General features: G+C 37.4%; 2 protein-coding genes across 3 annotated transcripts; one reads left to right on the top strand and one right to left on the bottom strand.

Annotated features, from left to right (window-relative positions):
* Positions 1–2,178: 2,178 nt before the first annotated feature.
* LOC122054106 lies at positions 2,179–3,622 on the top strand. 2 transcript variants are annotated; one of them, XM_042615934.1, is made up of 4 exons: positions 2,179–2,314; positions 2,445–2,571; positions 2,793–2,865; positions 3,113–3,616. In XM_042615934.1, the coding sequence occupies exons 1-4, from the start codon at positions 2,275–2,277 to the stop codon at positions 3,383–3,385; spliced, it is 513 nt and encodes a 170-aa protein (XP_042471868.1). In that variant the 5' UTR covers positions 2,179–2,274; the 3' UTR covers positions 3,386–3,616. The 2 variants fall into 2 exon arrangements, with proteins under 2 accessions (XP_042471868.1, XP_042471869.1); XM_042615935.1 differs by having other exon boundaries at positions 2,271–2,314; positions 3,116–3,622.
* A 1,294-nt stretch (positions 3,623–4,916) lies between these two features.
* Positions 4,917–15,024, bottom strand: LOC122052661 (protein transport protein Sec24-like At3g07100). The gene is made up of 14 exons (XM_042614310.1): positions 14,377–15,024; positions 14,114–14,233; positions 10,388–11,507; positions 10,173–10,311; positions 9,405–9,595; positions 9,173–9,280; positions 8,824–9,027; positions 8,514–8,745; positions 8,282–8,431; positions 8,026–8,182; positions 7,335–7,462; positions 6,937–7,259; positions 6,466–6,651; positions 4,917–5,453 (listed from the first exon to the last, which is right to left on the bottom strand). The coding sequence occupies exons 3-14, from the start codon at positions 11,465–11,467 to the stop codon at positions 5,226–5,228; spliced, it is 3,126 nt and encodes a 1,041-aa protein (XP_042470244.1). The 5' UTR covers positions 11,468–11,507; positions 14,114–14,233; positions 14,377–15,024; the 3' UTR covers positions 4,917–5,225.
* Between the last annotated feature and the right edge of the window lies 1 nt (position 15,025).

Below are 15,025 nucleotides of genomic sequence, written 5' to 3'. Positions count from 1 at the left end.
CGATCATATAAAAGTTTTTCATTGTCCATCAAAATAAATCGAGAAGCGTAGATAAATCCTGACAATTGACACATCGTCAAATTTTTTAAACTCCTTAAGTCTAATGTGTCCTGAGTAAGATTTGACCTCTCATTGTCTAAGGAGCTTGTCTCATCTCTTACTATATACTATAGCCCCAGGGACAATATTCATAACTCTTATAATATAGATGCCTCATCTCTAATCAATATTGATCAATACAAGTCAACATCATATTATAGTAACTACTAATCATATCTATTACAATATAAATAATTTATTTCTGTCAAAATTAATTATGTTTAGTAACTACATAATCATAATTGTTACAATTATATAGTTGCAATGAGTACGGAATTAAAACTGTTATAATTATGTAAAAATTATAAGATCATAATCGTTATCATTATGTAATAGCTATGAATCCATAATTTCTGCAATAGTATAAAAAATAAAGATAGTTTTAGAAAGTAAATAGGCTGCAATAGGATGGGATGTTTGACAATTTTAATAAAAGGAGCACATTTTGATTTTTGCCTACGTTAATTAGCTTCCTAAAAAATCTCTAATTAAAATAAAATTCCTATTTTACACTTTTAAATCGAGCAACAGATGTTTTTGACCACTTTTTCTAATGATCCAGGGAATATGCCACTCATATTTATGACCAGATCACGATTATACTCTGACCATAAATGATTATGATCCCTTCTTGGATTCATCATCCCCATCAAATTATAGATTTATTTGGAGCGGACGGCCGGAGACCGCCCGAAGGTCTTCGATGGTGGATAAAGTGACCAGGTTACTAGACGCCGAATGAGGGTGTCTTCCGGGCGGCCTCCGACTGCCCGCTCCGAATAAAAACTATAACCTAGTGGGAACGGTGAACCTAAGATGGGATCGTAACTATTTACGGTCGGATTGCGACCGCGATATGATCACAAATACGAGTGACACATCCTTGGATCATAAAAAATGGTCCAGGAGATCTGTCTCTTTTAAATCATCGTCTAAAGATAAAAAATATTTTAACAATAATTTAATATTAATAAATATTTTTCAAAAAACTGATATATATGTATATATAGAGTTGTGTTAAAATACTCATCTGGCCATGCGGACTCATCCGCGATCTACAAAATTTGATTTTTTTAATATTTTTTATTTTTTAAATATAAGTTTTTCTTGTGTTTCTTCGTTCTCGCCACTGCTCACCGCGCCTCCTTGCCCGCCGGCCATCCGCTCACCACGCCTCCTCGCGCGCCCGCCACCCGCCAGGCCACCGGCCATCTATCCACCGCTGGCGGCCGCCTGGACCCACCCACATTATAGCACATGGGGTGAACCCGTCGAGGATCGAGGCATAGATTCCGGCTGCCGCCGCCTGCCCACCGCCGAGCTGAGAGGAAGTCTCGGCGGCGAGGGGATCTAGTCGTGCAGGATTCCGACCACGATCGCGCCTGAATCCGACCGCGATCTCATCGGAATCTGGTGCGATCGCGTTCGGTCGTGATGCGTCCGGAATCCGGCTGCGATCGCGCCAGATTTCGGACACGGTCACGACCAGAATCTGGCACGATCGCGGCGGGAATCCGGTGTGATCGCGGCCGGAATCGGCTCGATCACGATCGCGTTGGAATCCGGCCGCGATCTTTCCGGATTCCGGTCACGGTGCGATCGCGGCCGGATTCTGGACACGTCACGATCGAACACGATCGTGCCAGATTCCGACGAGATCGCGGCCGGATTCAGGCGCGACTAGATCCCCTCGCCGCCGAGACTTCCTCTCAGCTCGTCGGTGGGCAGGCGGCAGCGGCGGGTGGCCAGTGGCGACGAGGCGCGGTGAGCATGGCTTCGTTACAACGTGAACGAAGAAGAAGAAAAAAATTAAGAAAGAGAAAATATTGTATTAAAAAAAAATAATATGACATGACAGTTGGTCTGTAACAATTCGCAGGATAGAGTCCGTAGCATAACTATATATATATATATATATAAATAAGAACATTATAAAAAACACACACAATCATAAATGAACGGTAAGCAATGAACAATCCATTAAAATAAATAAATCTTTTAAATTTGGAGACCAAATTAAGTCAGTCAAACTGAATCTATCGTAGTGTAAGCTGTTGCTGCCAAGTGTCAAATCCTCATAGCTCTCATCCCCCCTCACAATATCTCTTTCTATCTCAATTCATTCAGATCTACATCTCTCTCTCGTTTCCTCTTCTTCCTCTCCTTTTTCTCTTCATGGGCCACTTCTTCTCCTCCCTCCATGCTAAACTTCATGGTCTCTTTCTATTTTCTCTCAATTCAATTCAATTCAATTCATTCAAATCTCATTTAATTTGTTTCTCTCCTTTAATTTTCATTAAGAAAAAGGAGAAATTAATGAACATAAATGATTTCATATGGCACAGGGAAAGGTTGGCGAGAGGGGCAACTAAGGAACATCAGTGATCAAGCCTTCGATCGGGTTCGAAGCGACTCTGATGATCCTCACCTCACTTTTGAGGACCTCTATATATCGGTTCTTTATGTCTATAAGTACTTCTATTCATCTCTATACTCTAGATATATAAATTCTTTTTTTTTTTTTTTGCAACAAATGTTATGAGACTAACCCTTGACCTCCAAGTCATACGATAATAATTTAACTGTTATGTTAAGACTTCTCTTCATTAATTTATCAAAATATAAGTAATTTTTTTAATTAATTGATAAATTATTTAACATTTGTTGTTTGCCCTTTAAATTTTTTCTTGCAGTGACATCAACAAGTATCTCCCAGGGCCTCACAATGATCCTCCTACTAAAGAGAAGCTTAAATCTATGATGGAGGTGAGGTTTAATAGATGATCCATATTATTATAGTTTTAACCATTAAAAATAAGAAACTTTTTTTAATATTGGAATGATTTTGATTTTGTTTTTGTTTTTGTTTTTATGAAGTTTTCAATCCTACAATTTTTCTTTATTGATGAAAAAAGAAATGAAAATTCATACATTTCAAGGTTATGGAGATCAGACCAAGTGAAACATGTTCTGGTTCGTTTTGTTGAGTCCTATCTTATATCTCATTGAGCAGCAGTACGACATGAATCTCGATGGGTTGATAGATCGTGAAGAGTTCGCGGAGCTTATGAAGAAACTTACGAAAGAGACAGCTAAGTCGGTCGGCCAGAACCTACTCATCGGACTCGTCTTGGTCCCGACTGTCGCATTGATAGCAAAGAGAGCCACCGAAGGAGTGCCGGTCGTCGGCAGGGTGATGCAAAATTTGCCCAACTTTGTCTATGCCTCAATTGTGGCTCTTGGGCTTGGGGTTGTGATAGTGAAAGAGGGAAGTAATGATGGTTAAGTCCTTGATTCAAAATTTGCTCAAATGGAGGGTTAACGATATAAATAAATATAAAATAAATAGATTACTCGATAAGAATTTAATGTTGATGTAGTCTTAGTTTTGAAGGCAAAAGCTCTTTAGATATGATGCTTTTGCTTTCACCGAAAGCATGATTGTAATGACAGATACATACCCACTTGAAAGAAAAAAAAAAAAAAAATCAAAGTTATGGCATTGCACAAATACAAATATGATCTATCATTGTCAAGTTGCGACTTCAGTTATGTTGTTACTTAAACTCTTGTGTATTTGGTTTGCAATTGTTTTTTAACCTTTTTTGATATTTACACAAAAAGAGTGATTTTTAAATCACCTCACAATAATTTTATTATTGCATTAAAACTTTCTTATTATTTTTCATATTCCAATAAATTAATAATGGTCTATTACTCACCGATGTTAAAATATATATATTTGAACGAACGATTAATTAGGTAATACCTAATCTAGGATGACTGGTTCAATCTTATGGAAAAATTTTACCGACAGCTAAGATAAATTAAAAAGTGCTCATGGTGAATGACCTCGAAGTCCAACATCCCGTGATTATACATCCCATTTGAAGGAAAAATATTTTAATGGGATGCCTAGTTAATTAGAGGATGATAAATTTACTCCAATGGGATAAAAGATCAATTTCTGATAGATACATACCCTCAGAAAAAAAAATTCTTACACCCTATAACCAACTTGACAGTGAGGGACATTTAAAATGAATATAATTATTTTTTACTATAATATTTAAATGAAACAGACGGCTGGATAATTTTTATAGGCAGTGAGGGTTCAATCTTAGCATATATATGACCGGACCGCCTACCTCATAATTAGAGGGTTTGATCCTTGACATATAGGACCGGACCATCTACCCATAATTAATATTATGAGGGTTTGATCCTTGACATATAGGACTGGACCATCTACCCATAATTAATCAGGTTGTAAGATCTGAATACCTAAGTACATTATACATAAATTGGCATAAGGGCAGCTGTAATGCTTGTTAATAGGAGGTGTTATAACACTCCTTGGTATTACTACCTATTGTGGAGGGGTGTTATAACACCCCCCACTTTGAACGCGTTCAAACAATTGAACGCGTTCAAAGTACAATTCTTGTGCAAAGGGCTGGTCCACCCATGGTTTTTTTTAAAAAAATTGTTTTAATAATTGAATAAAATCTTAAAATTAGAAAAAATAAATAAAATGGGTAACTAATAAATAATAAAGATTTTTTTAATAATATTATTATTCATTTAAATTTTATTTATTTAATATGATATAATTTTAAATGTACGATGGGACCCATGAATAATGAGTATTAACGTTAAAGAGAATGTGAGTGAGAGAAATGTTGTTATAACGACTATGTAGCAATGGACCCCGTACTTTTTGATGAGATGGCGGGTGTTATAACACGGATGTATTGCGGATGCTCTAATGATGTTCAAAAGTAATGCAAAAGCACTTTCGCACTATTTCACGTTACTGGCCACATGAAAACACACTTCATTTTAGTGTTTTTTGTTTTTACAGGAATCACGACATGGAACAGTTATCACTGATCAAAAATACAGATTTGTAATCTACAGAGGAATAAATAGCAGTTTAAGCAAGCGAAAGGGTTACAAGATGAAACGAATTATTCAACATGAGAGTTGATCAAGAATTGTCTCCGTTTAATCTTAAAAGATGCCTTCACTAAACCGGGAGAATTTAGAATTCGTCAAGCTCAATCAACCGCGCAGAGATCGAGACAAAAGGAAAGAGAAGAAATTGCTGCTGCATGACGCGGTCATTAGCTCTGTGATTGCCTATGAACTTGAAAGATCCAATCGACGTAGCTGCTGGATCCAGCGGTTGGGTCCTCGACGAGATTGGCAAGAAACAGGGAGAGCTCTCTCGGTTGTTCGCCCTGCCTTACGAGGCGACAGGATGGATAGGACGAAAAGTTCTTTTCTCTCAATCGGTTCAATATCATCAACAGTTTCTTTGAGATGGGGTTGTCATGTTCGAAAACCACAGCCTACAAAACAAGATTCTATATTTAGAACAATTGAAACGATAGGTGGATAAAAGGGCTAGAATATTACTGCCGATATAGCCTAACATAGAACTCAATGAATGAAAAAGTTTTATGTACCCAACCATGAAGAGTTGAGATAAACATGGCTTAGCAATGATGACGGCGATCCTAACGACAACATTTCTTAACCAAGCTAAACTTGACAAAGAAAATATTGGGTATTGAGTGGCTGAAGGCACAAGCATGAATTGAATACTGTAACCAAAGTGTATGCTTAGAATGGTTGCGACCATACCAGTGAATAGATTTGGCTAATCAAGGTCAAGAAAAGTTGAATCATACGAATATAAAACCACAATCAATATATCAAGCCAGATGGAACCAGATTTCTTTATTGATTTCCATGTTTGTAAGATAATAATTGGACAAAAGAAATTAAATTTGTCAAATGAAGGCCATAAGAAAATAAATCTATAAGTAAAGTGACACTGGTTATGAATCTGAAGTATGAATGTCCATTGAAATTTTCTCTACCAAGTCTAGCTGAATAAGAACAAGTTCCGAGTTGAACTGAAGATCATATTCAACCATAACCGTGAAGGAGATTGCTTTTCAACTATGTAATTCAATTATAACATTTAAGACAATGTTAGGATCCATGATAGTTCATGGTTGAAGTGTTAGGCAATTAGAAAACAATGCATGCAAAAGTCAATATAACACAATGAGACTGTTAAGATTCATTTGTGGGGTTACTATAAAAAAATAAAATCAAATATATATATTAACAGACGTAGAATTAGAAAATATGTTAACATAATTTAAATTGATTTTAAAAAAAAACTACATGTTATTTGTAATATGCTCTTGCATAGAATTCAAGGGAGGGGTAAAGATTTATGTAGCACACTTCAAAATATAGAACTATGATTTCATGATGATGGCCCCAAATATAGAAATGTGTTCAGTTTTAACAACATAAGCAAAAGGTTAAATGGAGTGTAGACTATACCTTGGATAGATCGGGGACGCCAGCTAAATCAGCTCCAAGGATATTACTGACTAAATCAGCTGGGAGCATCCTGCCTAACCAAATAACAAAGTTGAACCCGTCATCTAAAATATAAATGCCTTTGGGATCCAAGTTTAGGGCTGTTAGCGGTAACTGTATCAATGGTTCCTGAGATTCTTTTCCGTCCTGCGAGTAGGCAAATAATACAATGTTGAACATGATCGATCCTTGCCATAATACCATTTGCAAAGTCATTCAAGAAAGAAATATAATTTAAAAAAAAAAATCAGGTGCATGAAATGAGGAGCATTAAAAAAAGTGTCCTTCAATTCTTAAGAAAAAAAATTACAATTTTCAAAACAATTTTTTATCAGTATAGAAAATTTTAGGAAAATCTAAAACAACTTGAAAAGTTAGTCAAAGATGTAACAAAAGGAATGTACTTCTTAGCAGAAAAAAAAATGCAAATACCTTCAGAAGATTCTCATCGATCCTAAACAAGGAAGGATAGAGAAGTTTAAGCATCCTGCTTACAGGTAGTATCATCATAGTGTAACCAGCTGCACATCGATCATCTAGCGGAGCATCGGCATACCCTCCACGAAGAGCTACAGATTTACAAAGAGCCAATACATACAATGGCAACAATCTCAAAGATTCTGGATATATCAGTCTTCCACTCAGACGGTGCTGAACAGCAAAGAGATTTCGGTACTCTTTAAGGCTTTTCATGAGTTTCAAATGAATTGATTGTCTAGCATCGTCCAGCTTCTGTGATAGTGAGTTCTCAATTGCTGCAGGATCTTTCACCTTAAGAATCCAAACAAGAAATTTTCAAACATACTACAGAGACCAATGTTTCTACTTACCAATCCTACCCAACAAAGAGATAATGGCACCAGTATCCGCCTGATTGTACATCTCATTAAGATCGGTTACTACTGGTGCAGCTGCTGTGTGAACTCTAATTCGTCTCTCACCTGTTGAGGAAGTATATCTATGCCAGATAAGGACTTGCCCATCATTTCCATTCCACAAAATTTCATCATGGTTCCAGGTGACTAGAAGCTTCAATAGTCCACAAAATTTTCAAGTAAAAAAGAGCTCATGAATACAACAAAGCAGGTTCTTATTATCTTGATACTGAAAGAAAACTCCCAGCGGCATTTCCTATCTCAACATCCACAACTAGCATGCATTTTAATTATCGTTTTAGCAAGTCAAACTTAAAAGCATAGTTCAAAAGGTGATGGAAATGACAATGCTACATTCATCTCAGACGCAAAATTTCAGAATGTTCTCAACAGAAATTACAAAGGCACAAGTGTCGACACCTGCATAATTCAAATTGCTGCAGCAGTGCTTTTCATGCGAACCGTCATCTAAAAATTTTATTGCTCTAACTTGCGTGGAATTGTTTAGGTTAGTTCATAGAAGCATTAGGGATTTCAAGAGACACTTTGTTTGAATGTGGAAAGTCATTTTTTACCTGACCAGAATTCTCACCCAATTGATCCCTTACACTGTAGCAAATATGCATTTTACTATAGAAAAGGATACAAAAGGGCAACTTGAAAGTATACAGTTTGAGTTGTCATTAGGTTTTCTTCCAGAGACAACTGCATTGCGAAGGCTTTGTCACAATCTACAGCAGGAAGGGCTAACAAATCAGTTGATCGTAGCATAAAATGTCCATGGTAATTTGTAAAGCGGACACCTGAAACGCAAAAAAGTTGTTCTCAGAAAATCAATTGCTTGTCCCACATTAGCTTTGAGGGAAAAAAACTACAGAAGGAGAATTAGTTCTATTAATAACCTTTCCCACATCTTATGCGCATCACAGCTTCCCAGGCAGTCTCCCTTCTAAGATTCCTACCCAACTCATAGCTAAGTTTCTCATGGTGAATAGCAACCTGAAATGATGGATAATGATATACCTGGCCACCAGTATACTTGGCCAGAGATCCTGCAAAAACAAAGAAAAATGCATAAAGACATGTGGAATGCCATCTTATAGAACCACTCGATGAAGAGTTTTGGGATGTCACCTAAAGAAGCAATATCTGTGTACTTCTCACTGAAAGCATATATGTCCACTGCAATCTGGTTCTTTGTAAACTCGGCAGCCATCTGCTTATAGAATGAATCTTCAGGTAGTCTTAAAATATGTTCTTTGTCTGTCCCATAAACACGAAGATCATCTCCACGAAGTCTCAAACGGCCAACACCAAGTGATGGCAATGTACTCTGAAAAATGAGCAACTTCCCTCCAAGTTGACTCTGTCAGAAAAGCACAAAACATGTAAATGAAACATTAAATTCAATGAAAAGGAACCAATCAGATGAAAGACAATTTACCATAACCATGAATGATGCTTTAAGAGCAGGCCCAAGGGCTGATTCTACATTAACGGAGCTCTGGAACATAACCGGCAAGCTATCAAGGAATGCTTCAACTACATGCCTAGATTCAGATAAGTTGACGAGAAGATCATCAGGCAGTGGTAAAAATATATCATCCAGATCAGATACCACCAACATTTGAGGCTGTGTTAAAGAAGACTGGAAAAAAAAAAGATTAATCAACAATAAGTTTGACAATTGTAAACATTTGTTTGCCAAGCAAGCAAAGCTATCCAGATTGACCAGCAATGGGGGCATATATTACTGCTACACGACACAACTTTTCACAATCTACACTACTTGCCTTCAGATTGTGGAAATGCAATGTGTTGTCAAATGTTATAAAGCCAATTTGTGTCCTAGGAAAGCCAGGTAAATCATCAAGGCAGGATTTGATGGTCTTTGCAACAATCTGCAAATTAGTTAAAAGACAAACTGAATTCTGAGGTCCATATCAAACATTAGCTAAATAATTTGAAAATACTATAATATAGAGGCGGCATAGGTGGTCGAACTATATCTTCCCGAAATATTACCTCAAGCAAACCAGAACGAACAGCGGATACGGACACATCAATGAGGAAAAAGTATAGAGGCGGCATAGGTGGTCGAACCATGTACTCTGTTGAAGCAACAAATTCTACACTACCTTTGCATAGCTCAGGTCTTTGGTCAATATCAGATCTTCTGCCACTGGCATCCAGCCCACAATAATATTCCGCAGGCACTGATCATAGCAAGATACTGATAACTAAGAGCTTATTCTAGCAACCAATATAAGTAGAGAAAAGATGACATGTTTCTGACAAAAAAAAATATACAGAAAATCTATTCTAATCAAATTTCATGCAATAAAAGTAGTCTCCATGCTATTTATACTTTCCCAGACCATGTCCATAATGGACATGGGGATCAGATAAAATCCAAAAAATAAGGGGTATATACACCTTCTAAACTTCTTTAAGCTATAAGTCATTTTACAGTTGATGCGTTCCATATTTCTTGCAACATAAACACCAGGGTCCTCAGGTACTAAGATCAAGTAGTAAGCTAGATCATGTTCACTTAGAGAGCGGACATTAAAGCTGATAACTAGACAATATAAGTGCAGCACTATTGTACCAAGCCCTACAAAAAGATTGAAACTACACTCCCTATCATTAGATTATTTTAATCGGGTGATCCATGATATTTCAGGTCATAGTACTGTCAAGCTAATACATAAGCTAATCATTAGGAAAAAAAACATGGATAACAATGCCCAAGTGGATTTCATCAGAATGTAAATATGAGAGTTTATATACCATCATTGAGGAAAGAACAAAGGTTGCACCTCCACTTCCTTCCAGCATCTGTGAACATCACATAGGGATTTATATATGTACGACATCTTCGGCAGCGAACAATGCCCACTGGCCCAAAATTGATGACTGGTACCTCATCCTGCAAGAAAATAATTGATAAATGCATGCAAGGTATGAGAAGGCATCCACTTAATAAGCACAAAATATAAGTTTACCCCATCAGGAGTTTCAGCTAGAGGCTGAACCACTGCTCCAAGAGGCAAATGCCACCTAGAAAACAATGACTGAGAATTTGGTATTGCATGAGTAGTCAGCCGTAAGAATCTTGGATGGCAATTCAAGTGGTACATCTCAGGAATTTTAGTTGAAATTTCATCCCCGCTTAGTGGCCTTGGAAGTAAGTTTGTATCAACTCCAGGATTGAGGGACCCAGGAACAGATCCAACAGATAATGACTGAAATTCTTCAACTAGACTTTGAACACCTCCAAGAGGAGGTCCTGTCAAAGGATGCTGCAGCTGATCCCTTGAAGTATAACCCAATGGACCTCCAATAGGAGGCGGTGGAGGCACAATACTTTGGTGAGCATAAGGAGAAGCATGTCTGGCAGGAACATGAGCAGGTGTGAAACCCTGCATCGGTGGTTGGGAAACTGGCCCAGAAGCATGAAACTGTGGATCTGGTTGAAATGAGGGTATGCTAGACCTTGGGGGTACATTTGAATATGCATGCAAAGGTGGTTGAGATGGTATTTTAGTTGCAGTAAATGATGGCTCTGATAGCTGAGGCACAGTATTTCTTGGTATCATTTGCGATGAACTTTGTGGTGTGAGACCCATTGACACTGTAGGAGTTTGAGATTGAGGCTGAAACGATCCAGTATATGGCGACCCGCGTGGCTGACCAATAAAAGGTGGAGAGCCCAAGGGCACCGAAGATTGAGCAATTGGATGATATCTTGCGGGTTGCATTTGCTGATAAGAACCGACATTCTGAACTTGATAAGATGGAGGACTAGAAGGGCCACTCGGCCTAATAGGTGGTGGCAGCTCTCCGAAGTTAGCCGGCTGCGGGCCAACAGCAGGAACAGAGGAGAAAAATGGCGATGTAGTTTGTGGAGTAAAAGATGACCCAAATTCAGCTACAGGACCTGAAGAGGCAAAAGGAGTAGGAGCTCGAGAAGGAATAGATCCATCCAAGCCAACAATAGGACCTGAGGATCTGAGAGGTGCTGAAGCTTTTGGAGCAGTTGGAAAGGATGAGGTGGGTCTTCCTGGAAAAGTTGGTTGTTCCATCCCCAGTGGTTGTTAGATTTTGCCACCTGAGTGGCAATGCCTGCTAATTCATATTACATTAACCACGACTTATAAATGATAAATAGTCAAAAACATTTTTTTTTAAAAAAAAATGACAATCTAAATATATATATTTATACAAGATTCGAATAAAATTCGCCAATATATTCTGACAAATCCCACTAATCATCCAAATTCCAAAGCATTAGAGCTAGTTAAACATAATAAATGGGATCCAAATTCAACTAAAATAATCCATAGTGGCAAATCTAAAAGTGAAAAGAACTAATAAAGCCTTATTTGAAAAACACTTCTAGTCAGCAAATGCACTGGATACTACAGCATATGTAGTTATGCACTATACAATTACTCAATTTCATATTTACAAATGGTTATTCAAACCTTGCTCTTTCAAGTAAGCAAAGTGAGAGAAATCTCATATTGGCAAAGAATTATTGGGAACATTAGAAGGTGAACAAGTTGATGGAGACAAACAATCAGTTTAGCCCAAGTTGCTTATTCCTTGAGACATAAAAATGGGAAAGATATATTTTCAATCTTTCTACACACTTAAAAGCCATATTTGTGAATAAATCGTCCACTATTTTTATATACTCGTCACATCAATTCTAGTGGGCATTACCAAAGTTGTAGTCAGTGTTTATTATTTTAATTAGTCCATAACCTTTGATTTTGGAAGAAAGAAATTGTATCCAAAGTTCAACTTTAGAGCATCCACATCAGCTACCCTATCCAAAGATTTTACCCTAAATTTTGGATAAGATAGCTAAAAAACCTTTGCATCAGCTACCCTATCCATTCCCTAAATTTAGATTTGATGAATAGTGATTCTCTAAATTTAGGGAATGAAACCTCTACCCTAAAAATAAAATAATATTTCTTTTTAATCTCTCTCCTTCCACTCAATCTTTTCAATCTCTCTCCTTCCACTCATTCCATAAATATAATAATAAAAAATAAAAAAAAGAGAAGAAAATAATAAAAAATTAAGGATGATGGAAATTTTAGGGTAGTTGATGTAATGTGTAGTGAAAAGTGATTGTCTAAATTTAATAAAGTGAGTCATTTATCCTAAATTTTAGATATAGTAATAGGGAAACTGATGTGGATGCTCTTAGCATTGATTCTATCTAGAATCACACTTAGTATATTGTTAGAAAACATATGCCATAAGAAGTTTATTAAACTTATCCTAACACTTATGGAAACATGATCACCTCAAAAAATAGTAGAAAACTATATAGAAATGGTTGCCCATTTATAAGCCTTAAAAACGAACTGATTTCATAATTCAGCTAGTGAAACAAAATATGAAAACATGCAAGAACAATAACAACATACTGACATTTAAGTATTTAACCAAACTTTCAACTTGAAAGAGAAAAAAATATTATAGATTAGTTACAGTGGTAAAATCACTAAATTATATAATACAATAACCTTTATAAAAATAAAATAAAATATGACAAAGGTGACTATAATATGCAGTGAAAGATTTTGTAAAAATATATAAAGGAGACCCTATAAACTACCTTTGAGAAATGGAGATCAGAATAATTAGAGTAAAGCCAATTATTTTGGTGAAGTCGACAAAGATTAATTGGTCACTCTAATCTCTCTAGAACACCTCTAAACTAATCAATGAAAGAAGAAGCGTATTATTCACAATTATTATGTCTCAGGTTTGCTAAAGTGAGCACAAATGATCTATGGATACAGAAGTATTTACATCTATATAAGCTCATGAGTAATAACTTGATCTGATATGTGAAATAATCTCTCTAGAACACCTCTAAACTAATCAATGAAAGAAGAAGTGTATTATTCCCAATTATTAAGTCTCAGGTTTACTAAAGTGAGCACGGATGATCTATGGATACAGAAGTATTTACATCTATATAAGCTCATGAGTAATAACTTGATCTGATATGTGAAATAATCTCTCTAGAACACCTCTAAACTAATCAATGAAAGAGGAAGTGTATTATTCCCAATTATTAAGTCTCAGGTTTACTAAAGTGAGCACGGATGATCTATGGATACAGAAGTATTTACATCTATATAAGCTCATGAGTAATAACTTGATCTGATATGTGAAATATTTCCTACCCTAACAATACAGCTTATCTTCTAGAGTGTACATTTAGTGCCCCGCATCAGCAAACTCATTACAATAAACAAAATTAAGGCTACTTAAACAAAAGAACCTCAAATAAATTTCCAGAACACACTCTAGACCAATAACCCCGTCACTTCGTACTCCTAAAACCTAGAATGCACAGCATGATGCAGCTACGTTGGCCTCTGACTCATAAAATGAATCTCATGTGGCACACGAACGCCCAATAAAAATTTAAAAGGCTTCACAAAAAATACCCTATGAAGACAATACTAGCTAACTGACGCGAAGCAATAGTTGAATGATCCCATTGGCAATCTCATGCTACACGGATCCATATCCAATTGACAATCACAAACCATAAAGGTGCATAAAAAAGTACACAGATCTACAAAACTCAATCCGCAGAAGAAATCCTCCTAAAAGAGAAATTTTTTCGAAGCCAAACTGGCAAAGAACATCACTGGTATCCGACCAATAGAAGGGCAGGAAGAAGGAACAAATACCTTTCAGCGTCGCCGTCCGTAATAGGGGTGCCAAAAAGCGGATCACGGCCTGCTCTCCGGGTGCTTGATTGGATCTTCGAGTGCCGCGCCCGCGTTGTGATGAATTCAGCAAATTCGGAGCTACAATTCAGCAAACGAAGGCAAATACTTCAACGATTGCGAAATACCAAGGAGAGGAATGGCGCTGACGAAATCGAAGAGCCGATTCACGATGGAAGAGTCTCGAAGTGGACAAATTTTGGATGGAACCATACGAAGCGTACCTATGGAACCTGGCAGGCCCGAAGCGAGGACCTGGAGGCGGTCGGCGGAGGCGATGGCAAAATGTACGACTTAAGACACGACGACGGATGGTTCGCGGCGTCATGTACCAGCGGCACTTGGGCCGCAAACGGGCCGAATACAAGCCCGTTTGCAGATAACGAGCCGCGTCCATGATGGGAGCCATAAAATTGGATCGTTATTCAATCCACACCCTCCAAGTAAACAGAACCTGAAAATGCTTTACAATAGGGCTTTGTTTATCGTCATAGAAAGGAAAGGAGAGGATACCAAAATTGGCAACCTCAACTCCTTGCCTATGCACACCTTGCTTTGCCTTGCCATTACTCTTTTGTTCATGTTTGTTTACCCTCAAGCTCCAATTTGCGATCTGTTCATCGCCTATTTTCCATGAGTTGTGCCCTCCACCTGCATTGCGACTTCGATGATCGCTTGGGCGCAGCAGCAACCACCCTCGGCCGATCGTTTTGTCATGGCACTCGCACCAAAAAGTCGATACTTAAGTAGATACAAATTCAAATGAGAGCATAAAATGCAAGCATCAAACCTACCATCCCTTTTCATGCCCCCAACATACATGTACTGATCTTCGGTATGTAAAGTTTCCATGAATCAACTTGTAGTCGTAAC

Source organism: Zingiber officinale, chromosome 3A (genome assembly GCF_018446385.1).
Source record: "Zingiber officinale cultivar Zhangliang chromosome 3A, Zo_v1.1, whole genome shotgun sequence".
Classification (NCBI taxonomy): domain Eukaryota; kingdom Viridiplantae; phylum Streptophyta; class Magnoliopsida; order Zingiberales; family Zingiberaceae; genus Zingiber; species Zingiber officinale.
The sequence above is the reverse complement of the archived record's forward strand: the minus strand, read 5'-3'. Positions and strand labels throughout refer to the sequence as shown.